Source organism: Anomaloglossus baeobatrachus, chromosome 6 (genome assembly GCF_048569485.1).
Source record: "Anomaloglossus baeobatrachus isolate aAnoBae1 chromosome 6, aAnoBae1.hap1, whole genome shotgun sequence".
NCBI lineage: Eukaryota > Metazoa > Chordata > Amphibia > Anura > Aromobatidae > Anomaloglossus > Anomaloglossus baeobatrachus.
Genome location: NC_134358.1, coordinates 181,741,913 through 181,756,220, shown reverse-complemented (window position 1 = coordinate 181,756,220; position 14,308 = coordinate 181,741,913). Strand labels below are relative to the sequence as shown.

General features: G+C 39.2%; 1 protein-coding gene across 13 annotated transcripts in view; it reads left to right on the top strand.

Annotated features, from left to right (window-relative positions):
- Positions 1–14,308, top strand: part of PIEZO2 (piezo type mechanosensitive ion channel component 2) — a 630,266-nt gene that overhangs the window by 346,702 nt on the left and 269,256 nt on the right. For all 13 annotated transcript variants that reach the window (XM_075314549.1, XM_075314558.1, XM_075314555.1 and 10 more), the window contains exon 8: positions 1,866–2,028. In XM_075314549.1, the coding sequence (XP_075170664.1) occupies positions 1,866–2,028 (163 nt within the window). The remainder of the gene's footprint in view (positions 1–1,865; positions 2,029–14,308) is intronic.

Genomic DNA, 14,308 nt, shown 5'->3' with positions numbered 1-14,308 from the left:
CCGACTTTTTGAACCAAAAAAACAGTGTTTGGGTTCAGAGATCGGGCGCTTATGCAAATCCCTCACAAGAGCATCGCTCTGCTCAGTTACGCTCGGTGTTCAGCTGTTTACAGTATTTGAATGTCGCGCATTGGGATAACAATACCATGATCTGATGAAGTGTGTACAAAAAAAATAATGGAAAAATCCAGGTCACTCGTCCCCGGACTTGATCTGTTTATAGCTGGTTGCATGTGGACAGACCAGATGAACTCACCGAACCGAATTTCCACTGTCCGCTCATCTCTATTTTTCAGCCAAAAAAGCATTAGTCCAACATTCTTATCCAAAGCATTGGGACTCAAATGACTAGCTTTAAAGAGAATCTGTATGTAAGATCAACCCCTCCGAACCAGATACATGGGCATGCAGGTCTTTGAAATGTAAATCCATTGATGCCTTCTAACTGTTGTAGCATTTTCATTTATATGCAAATAAGTTGTTAAGAGGCCTGGGTGTGTGAGAGCACTTCTTGGGCTCTGTGTCCTTGGTTGGTTGCTTTCCTGCCCAGCACCAGCTTCTTTAGCTTTAATTAGAGCTCACTATCTGATTTTCTTCCATGGCCCCTCATGTGTCACAGAGAGTGAGCTATCAATCAAGCAAAAAGAAGATCATTTTGGAGAGAGAAACAACCTCAAGATGCAGAGGATTGTTAAGTGCTTTGTTGCGATCAGAGCGCTTAAGTGATCATTTATGTATAAATGAAAACACAAACTCCTCAGGAATGCAGCAACAGATAGACAATATAAAGGTGTCAATGAATTTACATCTGCCTGCCCACATATGACAGATTATTTTTAAAGAGCATCTATATTATAATTATTTTTATAGGTGTTCTCCCTCCAATATTGGTGCTGCAGATATGTGGAGGTTTCTATTGGCAGTCAATAGAAAGTATATGAACCCGCACACCACTAGAGAAGGACATCACGGTTGAAAAAAATAGAAGAAAGAAAGTGAAGAAGAAGACTAGCAATGTGATGGCTTGATAACAGTTGAGAAGACCCTAGTGGACCTATTTAGTCTTGCACAAGATCAATCTTCCTACAGAGCATACATCCATCAAGTCATCGTGGCTCGACATCGAGCTGAAGGCAATTAAAAAACAAAAAGCACCCCTTGGTACCAACACTCATGCAGGGGTTCAGTGCTTCAGCCAGCTGAGTGTACCAATTCTGAGCAGTCTAAAGTGGACAATTTGGTCTCTGCTTTTCATGACATATCCATTAAATGGATGCTGTTATAGCCGATGGCAGATGGATGCCTCAGTTGAGCATTTGTAACAGGTATCTGTCACCTGCTATGATAGTATCCGTTAAACAAATGTATCATATACATTTAATGAATGTCTTTGACAGATGCTAACCGTAGTATTGAATCCATTGGCTTTCATGTTAAAAATCATTTAGTCTGTTGCTAAATATTTCTAGCAAATCTGAAATAGAAATCCAATAGTGAGTCATGGATTTTGGGTACAAAAACAGACCTTTGATTCTAAAGAGTATCTACACTTTCAAAAACTTTTGACATATAGTGACATATCTTGATTGTTGGGATCTCTAGAGCTAATGCCCCTTTTCAGCTCTTTATCTAACTATGCCGCTCTTTCAGTTGAGGTCTCCGTACCTGTTCAGCCTCAAACTTCTAACATGTCAATGACCTGTTAGTCATGTAAAAAGTGAAAAATTTTAGGTGTTGTCATTCTTTAAAGCGATGTGTGTATGTAGCTTGAGTAGTAAGTTTTGTCCTATAACCTGTCTATTGTTCTTAGTAATATTCAGTAATTAGAATGTTTCCCATATTTATTTTTCCTCCTACTATTATAGGTTGTTTGGTGTCACTTCAATAGTTCAGACCAACTGTACAAGTACATGGAAATTCATAGCAAATCCAATCATACGTTGGAACCACTATACCAACCCTGTCATGCTGTTAGTACTGTATTACACGCTGGCAACTCTGATACGTCTTTGGCTGCAGGAACCTGTCGTAAGTGTAACATTTTATTAATTATTTATTTTTATTGATCAGTGTATTGGATGTTCTTGCTCCGAGGAAAACACATTAAAGAAACCACTTAAATACAACTGTATCAAACTCTTAATGGACCTATTTGTTTTTAGACTAATACAGTACTGTAAGTCAGTTAGCATTTTCACTTTGTCATTGATCTCTATTGATCATTGAGTTGTCCTGTCCTTGTACAGTCTAATTCTCGTTTCCTGTGCATTTCAGAGATTTATCTACCAAAGTGCTTAATACTTTAACAAAATGAATGCCTTCTAAGTAAAATAAGAGCAAAGGATTATTTTCCAGATTAGTTAAACAACTCCTTGAAGAATTACAAAATTAGGCGTAACAGTGGAAAAAAACCCTCTCATGTACCCGCCTGTATAATGGCTCTATTTTGCACTGCTGCTACAGAGGTGCATTAGTTTTCTATAGTATTGTGCAAAATCCCCAACGCAAACTAATGTAGATAGTTGATACTGGCAGGACCACACAATCTGTGTCCAGAAAAAATGGCAGAAACCTGAAAAAATGCATTATAAGGCTGTATTATTTATCATTACAGTCAAAAAGGGATCAAGCAGAACACTCATGTCTCCATTATAAACTAAACTGAGACTTATCTATCACTAGACTCTGATTTGTCATTTTATTTAATAAATAAGTTGACAACAGACTGGTGATTTTTCGAAATATTGTCCAAAGTGTCACACTGTACAAAGGGCTAGTAAGATATAGTACAGCGTATTCCTCACTAGGTGGCAGCAGAGTAGTAAAGGAGAGTCAAAGTTACACTGTAACAGAAAGGCAGCTGAAGTACAGCAGAGTAACCGCAGCAGGCAGCTAATAGGCAAACCACCAGGGGGCAATAGAGTAGTCAAACAGTCAGGGTCTAGCCAGGAAGTCAAGTCAGTGCATAGGGAGGATCAAAATTAAGTCAGAAAACAGAACCGAGTCAGAAGCCGGGACATCAGGGATGCAGAGGGAAACACAAACAACAGACAGGAGCGGGAACTCAGGGGCTGGGACAGATGGACGAACGGGGGAGGGTACAGGTCAGGGCACGACAACAAGGAGTCAGATAAACCAGGAAATCTCACCAAAGCAAGTCACAGGCTGCAGAGCAAAACTATAACCAGCACAAGAATACAGGTTCAGAGACCATATATAGTGTCTCCTGAAACCAGAATGAGGCTGATGGGAGTTAACCCCTGACATGACCAGGCCGGGTATGTGAAACTCTGGAGCGGAGAATACCGGTCCTGGATCATGACAGAAAGAGTGCAAAAGAGTCCGTAAAAGGAATCTGTCGGCAGGTTTTTGCTATGTAAGTTGAAGACAACATGATGTAAGGGTTAAAACATAGAACTCAGGGATGCCTGTCTTGTCAAGGTCTAATATGTTGCTTATTTGGTATATTTGTTTTAGCACCAGGACTTTTCATTGCTTGGACTACAATGTTACGCGCGCAGAAGTCCGGCACTGTCAATGTAAAATCTTTACTGAGATCCTGGTGTGGGCGGGAGCAACTTTATCAGCTCTGTTACATGGCATAATGTAAGCAGTCTGTATGTGTCAAAACAGCTGCATCCAGTACTCTAATTAATACATTGTTGGATTCAGAATCTCTTTGCCTACACCATGCTGCTCTCAGATGAGGTAGTAAAAACCTGCTGACAGATTCCCTTTAATACCTGCAGAAAGGGCACAACATTCTTGCAAAAGTTGGGTCAGAACTTCTTGATTGTGAGATCCCGGCAATCTGACTGAGATCCCACAACACTCTATAACTACTGTTACAATGAAACAGTGAAATATTGCAAGATCTCGCTTTTTACAAGAATGCAAAGCTGCTATGCATTTTAGTAAGCTGTTACTGGATGGTAACATCATTATAGTGGGTACTGTTCAGCTTAATAAACTACGCTTCAGTGCTTTATTAGTGCAAAGAAAAAGATTTTATGATATTTCACTGTGTGAGGGTCCATGTTAGGTTTTTGGAACCCAATCTGCATGCCGGGATCCCACAACCTGAAAAGTTCGCACCCAACCTTTGTTTGAAAATCGGGCCCTTTCTGAGCAATTTCGTCAATAGATTAGACTTAGAAACAATAAGCCATTAAATAAGCCCTAGATTGATGTTAGGTAGGTTTAAATACTGTTGGACAGGCCATATACTTTAGTTGAGTTGACCGGGCGATACAAACTTTATTCTGTATTGATGTTCTAAAACATCAATGCAGAGTAAGCAGCTTGCGAGAGAATGTGTAGCTGGGGGGTTGGGGGTCCGACTGTCAGACACAGCTAGACTCCCCTTAGAGAAAATATACATGGTTTATTACCTGAACCACTACTTGTATATACAGATGAAGAAGCACTGACAGTGCTTGCTTCACTGGACCCAATGATCACCCCAAAAATTAAAAAAAAAAAAGTTCAAATCACCCACCTTTTGCCCCAATAAAAATAAAGATACTAAAATGCATCACCTCATTCAGAAAAGTCCAATCTATCAAAATATAAAAATAATTAGCACAATCAGTAAACATTGTAATGTAAGCATTTCGAAAACACTAAAATCACTTTGTTTTGTTTCTGTAATACAAGAAAAAAAATGCTTTCACAAGCTATCAAAACTTCATATCTATCCCAAAATGGTATAAATAAAAATTTTGTCTAAAAAAATAAGCCATCACACAGCTCCATCAACCAAAAAATGAGAACAGTCTGGGTTTTAGAAAAACCTGACACAACCCCCTCCCAATTCTTTTTTTTTTTGTTCACTACTATAATAATAAAAAAACTGGAAATGTTTGGTATCACCGTAATCATACAAATGGTGAAAATCATATTGCGAGGTCATTTTTACCACAACTTGTACACACAATAGCAGAATTCAGGTTTTTTCCTCAACATCTCCACATTTGGAATTTTTGTCCCCATTTTACTGCACGCTAAGTGCTAAAATGAATGATATTATTGAAAGGTACATCTTGTCTTGCAAAAAACAAGCCCTACTGTGATACTAACTCACCCTCATCTATAACTCCAACATTTACCTCAAATTTTTACATCTTAGTCATCAATGAATTAATGACATCACAAGAAGATAATTAAATATAGACATTAACCTCGTACCTCACGTCCCACAGCACCGCTGATAATACACATAACTATTCTGACAGAAAGGACTTTTGTCTCACTTAAAAACCAAATAAAATGTCCCCAATTTACTGGAAATTTCACCCCAATTCCTCACATTAAAAACATCTGTGACAGAAATATTATCTAACACACACTATTTCTGTGGGGTGCAGTTTCTGTCAATGTCTCAGTAAATAGTGTGGGACCAGAGGTATATACCTGCATGGAAGGTGCAGCTGCTCCTGCCCTGTATTATTAAAAGACTTCTGCTCCTAAGCTAAAAGCATTCTAAACACCTACAGTCCACCAGTGTCCATATCTATATTTAAGCATCAGTGCTCCCTAATTCTGTTACCAGACCTACTGATGTCCCTCTCTGTCTGATCATCGCTCCTTCTCTGACGCCAGCACCATTCAGCCTATAGTCCTCAATTCTAGAGACGGAAAGGAGGCTTCCTGCAATACAACAAGCAATTACATACTGTTGCAAAGATTCGACTTGGGCCCTATTTTAACCTCAACAAAAATTAGCGAACTTTTGTGAGAACATACCCACACCTTGCAGGATGATGTGAAAGGGTGCACAAAATAAAATCAACAACTGTTAAGTTATAATAATCTGCATTATACTAGTTGTGCCCTAGCATAGCGGAATACATAAGTAATTACCCACATATCAATCTACCTGGTCTTTTCATGGTTACTTATTAACCAGCACCATATCAAGCCCTAGTAAAATGAACAAGAACATTTTTACATCCACGAAATAAGAGGGGCTGCACAAGTGTGGCAAAACACAAGAAATATATAACAATCTGACAAATTCTGTGCTGGCAGCACAGAAACTACAGAGTCATGGTGGTTTGTGCCCGGATTAAAACTAATTAAAGGTATCTGAGTCCAAACAAAGAATCCCTGGTACTTGAAAGCTCTGTCTGAAGAAGCTTAGTTAGCAACAAACCTTGGAAGTCAGGAGGATCTGAGCGGTTATTCTGACCTACGTGCGATCACTGGACTCGAGTGGCTACGTGGCCCTCACAACTTGCAAAAAGCGTAACTCTCAGTGTACCTGTCCTTCTAAGGCTGAGTCTTGACAGATACTTCCAAATTCTACAATTTTACAAATGGTGACTCACAAACAGAAATCAAACATTCCAAAACCAGGAGTGGCTGCGTCTGGAATACCAAAACCTGGAAGTAGACAAGGACAACACAAACAATACATAGGAACAACACTTGTTCTTCATTCCGTAAAGGATGACTCATTGTCCCAAGAACAAGACCCAACAGGGGAAATTGCCACGCTATGGGACCCAGCATCTTCCCGAAATAAGAGAAAAGAAATGGCATAAAAAAAAGATATAGAAGAAGATTCATCCCCAGACTTGAGTCCAAGTCATCAAAAACAAAAGAGGGATGACAGCGGAATTTCTTCTCAGCCAGATCCTCTTAAAAATTTTCAATTGACTGACCAACCCATGGATAAGTATTTTTTCTACAACCTTTTTACCGCATTCAAAGATTCGGTGAAGGCTGATATAATTTCTCTGAAGACTGATATAGACAAAAAACTTAACGAGGTTACATCAACTATTGAATCCATGGCATTTATGGCTGAATGTACAGAGGCAGAGGTGGTGAATTTAACAAAATCTACAAAAAACATCACCAAAGACCAGGACAAAATGAAAGCAGAAATTACATTTCTCAAGACAAAGTTGACGGACTTGGAAGACAGGGATAGACGCAATAATATTAAAATTCGAGGCATCCCAGAATTGATCAAAAATGAGGAGCTAAAAAAATACATCAAAGATATTATGAAGTTGGCAATTCCAAGTCTCTCAGAACTAGACCTCCTAATAGACTGTGCACATCGACTACCTAAACCAAATTTCTTGAGCTCAGACATCCCTTAGAGATGTAATTCTCAAAATACATTTCTACCATACAAAAGAACAACTTATGACTTACCTAAAGAAAAACAAAACATTACCATTACCATACGAGTGATTAAAGATCTTTGCAGACTTGTCACGCAAAACTCTGAATCAAAGAAAAGAATTGGGGAAAATTACAGAAATTCTTATTCTAAAGAAGATAAGCTATAGATGGGGCTTTCCAATAAAAATTCTTTATCAACATCAAGGGAAAACTAATGTGATACAAAGCGTTGAGGATGGCCTTAAGAAGCTAAAAGAACAAAATATCCACATAACTTATCCAGGAGTTACCGAATAAACTTTTCAATAAGGTACAGCATATATCCAATTTCATAATCTACAATGGATGTAAATGGGATGGCATAAACTTTCGCTCCAATAGAGATGGTGCTCTTTTACACCGTAATCACCATCCACGGACTATTCATGAAACAGTTTACAAGTTATAAGTTTATCTGTTGTTTGTTTGTTTGTTCTAACCTTCTTTTCCTCTCTAGGTCAAGTATTAGGATCACAAAATTTGCATGTCTATTCATCAATATTTTAAATATTCAATATCTTTCCCACCTGAGAATTGAAGTAACAGCAGTAAAAATGATAAAATGAGTGTTAATTTTATGTCTTTAAATGTTAATGGTCTTAATAGCCCCAATAAGAGATTCATGACTTGGAAACTAATAAAAGAATCTAGGGTAGATATTGTAGGCATACAGGAAACAAAATTCTCATCTGTCAATACTCCCAAATTTACTAATAGAGATTTCCCACACATATTTTTAGCCGCAAATATAAAAAAAACTGCAGGTGTGAGCATTATAATAAAAAACTTGGTGACATTTGAAAAATTATCAGTCCTGTCAGATGAACATGGTAGATTTATTATATTAGTGTGTAAAATTAATGATAATATCTTTATGATTGTTAACTAATATGCACCAAATACGGGTCAATTTACTTTTTTGAATAAACTACTGAAGAGAATTACAGAATACCAGAAAGGTGAGTTGGTAGTCTTTGGAGACTTCAATGTTGTGCCTAACGGAAAATTGGACTCTTCAACACATACAAGAATGTTTTCACAAAATTTAGATCCATGGTTAGCAAGAGAAGAATTCTTTGATGTGTTTAGGTGCCTTAACTCTTCTTCGATAGAATAAACCCATTATTCGGATAGGCATAAATCTTTTGCACGAATTGACCTAGTTATTACAAATCTAACATCTTTAACCAAGTTTAAAAAAATTGCAATAGAACAAAGGTCATGGTCAGATCATTCACCAATCATTTTTAGTTTTAAACTCGGACCACCCATTAGACAAGACAGACTTTGGAGAGCTAATACATATTTATTCCAGCATCCTTTATACAGGGATGAAATTGAAAAAACCATTACTAATTATTTTCAAGATAATACCACAGAAGAGATCTCAGTGTTCACTGTTTGGAATGCCCATAAGGCAGTGCTGAGAGGAAAACTCATAGAACTGAATATTAGGCTTAAAAGAAAAAAACAAAGAAAAAATAATAGCCATCACCAACAAAATTAGAGAATTAGAAATAAAACAACAGGAAAAACCAACTCCAGAAATCCACTCAGACATTTTAAAACAAAGAATAGAATTGAAAACTATGTTATCAGAAGAATTTGATAAAATTATTCAAAGGGTCAAAACAAACCACTACCATTCAAACATTCAAATAACAAGACTTCTAAAGTGTTTGCACCTAAAATCAAACAACAAAGAAACAAAATTAGAATTTTACAAGTTAAAAGTAATCTAAACCAAACATGCAAACATCCAAAAGACATAGCAGAAGCCTTTGCCCAATACTACTCAAAATTATACAACCTAAAGAGTGACCCTAATTTGTTAGATCCAACGGAGGACCTAATCAATAAGTTCCTAGACTCCCTGCAACTCCCTTCACTCTCCAAAACTGACTTGGAGTACTTAAACTTGCCATATACTGAAATGGAGGTTGCAAACACAATTAAGTCATTAAAGCTAGGAAAATCACCAGGCCCTGATGGGTTTCAAAATGATTATTATAAAATTTTTACCCAACTACTTTTGCCTCACCTAACAAAGTTTTCAAACAAAGCAGCTCTGGAAGGCTTGGTTCCCAAGGAAATGCTAGATGCTACGGTTATAGTCCTACCAAAAGGGAAAGGCGACCATGATGATTTAGCAAATTATAGGCCACTATCCCTATTAAACACTCATACAAAAATTCTGGCAAAATTAATAGCCTCAAGAATTCAGACTTATATCCCTGATCTAGTTAACTTTGATCAGGTTGGTTTTATCAAAGGAAGACACCTCAGATGCAACCCAGAAAGTAATCAATATTATGAAACATATAGAAAATAATACAATTCCCTCAGTAGTTTTTGCTCTGGATGCCGAAAAGGCTTTTGATAGGGTACACTGTTTTTTTTTATTTGCCACTCTAAAGAAATTTGGGTTTAGAGACCAAATACTAAACTGCATCACAGCATTATACACGTCACCATCAGCGAGAATTTATACAAACAATCAACTATCTGACAATTTTCCCCTCTCAAAGGCACCAGACAAGGGTGTCCCTTGTCTCGGAGTCTATTTGCTTTATTCATAGAGCCACTGACAGAGAGTGTTAGACTCAATGAAAAAATTAAAGGGATAAGTCTTAATAAGAGGCAATACAAATCTACATTATTTGCGGATGATATTCTTATCACTATTTTGGACCCACTGAATTCTACCAGAAATATAATAAAAACCTTAAAAATAAATTTCTATGGTCTCCTTGTACAAAGTGAATGAAGCAAAGTCATAAATCTTAGGACTTTATTTTGATGAAGAATTGCAGGAGAGCAAAAGGAATTCTCATTTAAATGGGAGAAAATACAAGTTTCGTATCTAGGTATCAATCTAACGAAACCTGTCAAGGATATTATTCAAACAAATATGACTAACCTATACAAAACAATTCAGCAAGATTTTTTGAAAATTAAAAAAACAGCTGTCTTGGATGGGGAAAATATTAGCTTTCAAAATGTTTATTTTACCCAAATTCTTATATATAATTAGGTCAATCCATTTAATCATCCCAAAGAAAATGTTTCAAAAGTTTCAAAAAATTCTAACAGCCTTTGTTTGGAACAACAACAAGCCAAGAGTGGCAAATAATATATTGGTGAAACATAAAAAGAGAGGAGGCTTGGGCCTCCCAAATCTCTTTGCCTATTACCATGCTAGTATACTCAAAATGAGCCAAAGATGGCTGCAGGAAAATAACAGATCTTCATGATTGAAAATCGAAGAGTTCTTGAATAAAAACAAATCTCTACAAGCTTTAATTATCTCACATTTAATAGATAAAAAGAAACCTGTTCCCAAAAATCAATTATTAAAAACCACTATTCTATCATGGAAATACTTGTTAAACCTGCTTGATAAGATTCAGGATGAAACGTCTTTAAAATATATACCACTAGAAGTCTTGGAGCTTATTGGACCAGGATTTAACTTGAGGGAGTGGAAAAAACAAGGGACTGGTAATCTTATTGGAATCATAGAAGAGGATATTTTAGCCCCTTTTCAGACAATACAGTCTCAGGCTATGTGCGCACGTTGCGTATTTGCCTGCAGTTACGCTGCGATCTGCACCGCAGCGTAACTACATGCATCCTGCGTCCCCAGCATAATCTATGAAGATTATGCAGGAGACGTGTGCACGTGGCGTATTAGAACGCAGCGCTTCGGCCGCTGCCCGAAGCGCGCATTCTAAGAAGTGACATGTCACGTCTTTCATGCGCTCTGCATGCAGCTCCCCCTCTGTCTATGGGAGGGGCTGCACTCAGAGCGCATGAAATCGGCTTTTTTTTTTCATTACGGACTCTTTCTGCAGCGATTTGAAGCGCACGTGTGCTGTTCAAATCGCTGCAGAAATTTCTGCAGGGACAGAACGCTACGTGCGCACATAGCCTAAGTATAAAATCCCCAACTCAGAAATTATAAACTGGGAAAATATTAATCACTATTTAATAAAAGAGAAAATTACTTTTACACTCCCTATAGACATAACCAACCTCCTAAATAATCCCTCAAGTCTTTTATTATGGAAAACAAATATAATATATAATAAATTTAATGAGGACATGGGAATTAACAAAGGAACAAACATAATAGCATGGGAAAATGAGCTCAATATTATACTTGACAAGGATCAGCTTCGGAAAGCGTTAGAAATAACTTACTCAAATTCGCTTTGTATCACTCTCCAAGAGACTCATTACAAGGTACTTTCAAGATGGTATCTTACTCCCTATAAATTAAACATAAAAAACCCCAATTGTTCATCAGACTGTTGGAGAAATTGCGGCGGGATAGGTAATCTGTCGCACATATTTTGGTCCTGTAAGGAACTTGACCTTGGGGGCGTGGCCTGGACGGCAATGTGAAGAGACGTGTTTGTGGAGCTCTCCTGCAAACTCCCTTGATAAATCCCTGAATACCGCTGTTATCACTGCCTCAGCCGGCTGTCAGGAAGATAAGGTGGTGAGGACTTATCTGGAGTGAGTCTGGTGGATGCAGAGAGGTGCCATGGTCCGTCACAGGCAAAAAGATAATGGAGGCGGGAAAGTCCCCAGCTCTCAGGATGGTGCCATGATAAGGCAGGAAGCTGAGAAACTTAATGCAGCCTGTCAGGAAAGGATGCAGGTCGCGGCAAGGCTGGAGAAATTTTCCCGGACTTCAGAGAAATCACATCAGCATACAGATAACAGAGGTGAGGAGGGAGAAGACAATGCCAGCTCTGATGAGATGGGGGATGGTGAACAGCAGCAAGATAAGACAGGAGAAGTAGAGGAAGCACATAGTGCAGACCAGGCTCCAGAAAACCCCACTTTAAAGGACATTTTTGCAGTGGTGTCTTTTTGTAAAGAGGCTCTGACTTCCCTGACGAAGCAAGTTAAGGGATTACAGGCAGAGGTTGCTGACATTAAGAAAGACCTCAAGAAAGCAGACCTGAGAACAACGGCTGTAGAGGAGAGAGTGGGGATAACAGAGGATCATATTACAAAACTACAAAAGTCTGAAAAAACATTTGCACAGCAGATAGCTGAAATCATGGCAAAAAATGATGATTTAGAGAACCGCTCTAGAAGAAATAACATCCGAATTGTCGGCATCCCTGAGAAAGCGGAAGGAAGAAACCCCACTGAATATGTAGAAGACTGGCTCAGGGGGAAAATGGGTGCTAATGTCTTATCCAAGCTCTATGCTGTGGAACGTGCACACAGAGTCCCGATGCAGCCACAACCAGCAGGCAGGGGCCCTCGCACTATGCTAGCCAAGCTCCTCAACTACAGAGACAGGGACACTATACTGCGAAAGGCAAGAGACATGGAGGATCTTATGATTGACGGCCAGAGAATTTCCATATACCCGGACTACTCCATTTCTGTTCAAAAGCTACGTATGACTTTTACAGGAGTAAAGAGGCGCCTGCGAGAGATGGGGGTGCAATACTCAATGATGTTCCCGGCAAAGCTAAGAGTGACGGCGTTGGAGCGGGTGCACTTTTTTACAACTCCAGAGGAAGCCATGCAGTGGTTGGACGCAAACGAAAAGCGGATCCGTTTGAAGGAATGAGCTGACTGTCTGAATCTGCAGTGTGTTGGAGAAGGCCGGCTGAGGCTCTACAACATCCTTAAGAGCTTACAGGGGACCCTTCTTGTTTTTTCTTTTTTTTTCTCCTTCCCTTTGGGATTGAGGTAGTATGCAGGGGGAATGCGAAGGGTTTGATGTGAGCTTCGCAGGACATGGGGACTGCCTAATTTGGCGCGGTGGTAGTATTTACAATTTGAGATTCCAGTTTAATTACTGTTCGCCATTTTACTGTTATATTGGTTGAGTGGAATATGATTATACATAGAAAGGGGGGGAGTGGAGAATTGTTGGAAAAGGAACGAGGTTTAAAATGTGTCTAAGAGGGGAAGGCGAGGGAGGTAGGGGGGAATTTAGTAGGGATTATGGACCAGGTTTGGAAAACCCGATGCTTCACGGGAGTACTCAAAAACATGAAGTCGTGGGGAGTAGGAGGGGAGGGGAGCAGGAGGGGAAGGGGGAAAGGGGTAGGGTAGAGGCAGCATTGGGAGATACTACAAGGTTTGATGGTTTTACTGGGTGGGATAATGGGGGATAGAATTAAGGTGTTGAGTTGGAATATTAGAGGGTTATCAGATAGGTCTAGGAGAGCGGCAATAATTAAATATGTTCAAGACCAGAACCCGTCAGTAATATGTCTACTAGAAACGCATCTAACAAAGGAGACAACACATGTTTTAAATAGGAGATGGGTGCAGAAGGCCTATCACTCCACCTTTTCCAACTATGCAAGGGGTGTATCACTGCTGATCCATAACTCTGTGCAATATGAAGAGATAGAAGTGTATGTGGATAAAGAGGGACAGTGTGTGGCCGTCAAGTGTAAGATATTTGGCAGACTCATGTGTATAGCTGCAATATATATACCACCTCCATATAAGTGCACCAAACTAAGGGAGATAAGGGAGTTCTCTGAGAAGGGGGGAGTAATCCCTTTTTTACTGGTGGGGGACTTCAATAATGTGATAGACCTGTACTGGGATAGGAGTAGTAGACCTCCAGGTATTCAGGATAGTTGTATGACTTCGTTTGGCACTCTTATTGGGGAACTTGGAATGGTGGATGCCTGGCGAGTGAGGAATGGGAGGGTATCCTGCTTCTCTTGTTATTCGGCTTCGCATAACACTCTGTCCCGCATTGACATGGCTCTAGCTAGTGATGTGATGGATGCAATGATAGGTGACGTGCAATATCTGACAAGAGTGATTTCAGATCATAGCCCAATTCTAGTGTCCATACGACGGGGGACCCTGACAGGGGGAAGGAGGGGAGAGTGGAAGCTTCATCCAACATGGATCCGTCATATTAATATGGGGAATATAGAACGGGATCTTGGGGATTTCTTTATCCACAACGAGGGTAGCACTGGTCCGCTGGTGGTATGGGATGCGATGAAGGCATACCTCAGGGGGCTCCTGTTCAGGGATATCTGTAAACGTAAAACACAGACGAGGCAGGATGAGAAAGATAGGCTGGAGGCCTTAGATAAGGCAGAGCTGGAAGCAATCCGGAGTACTA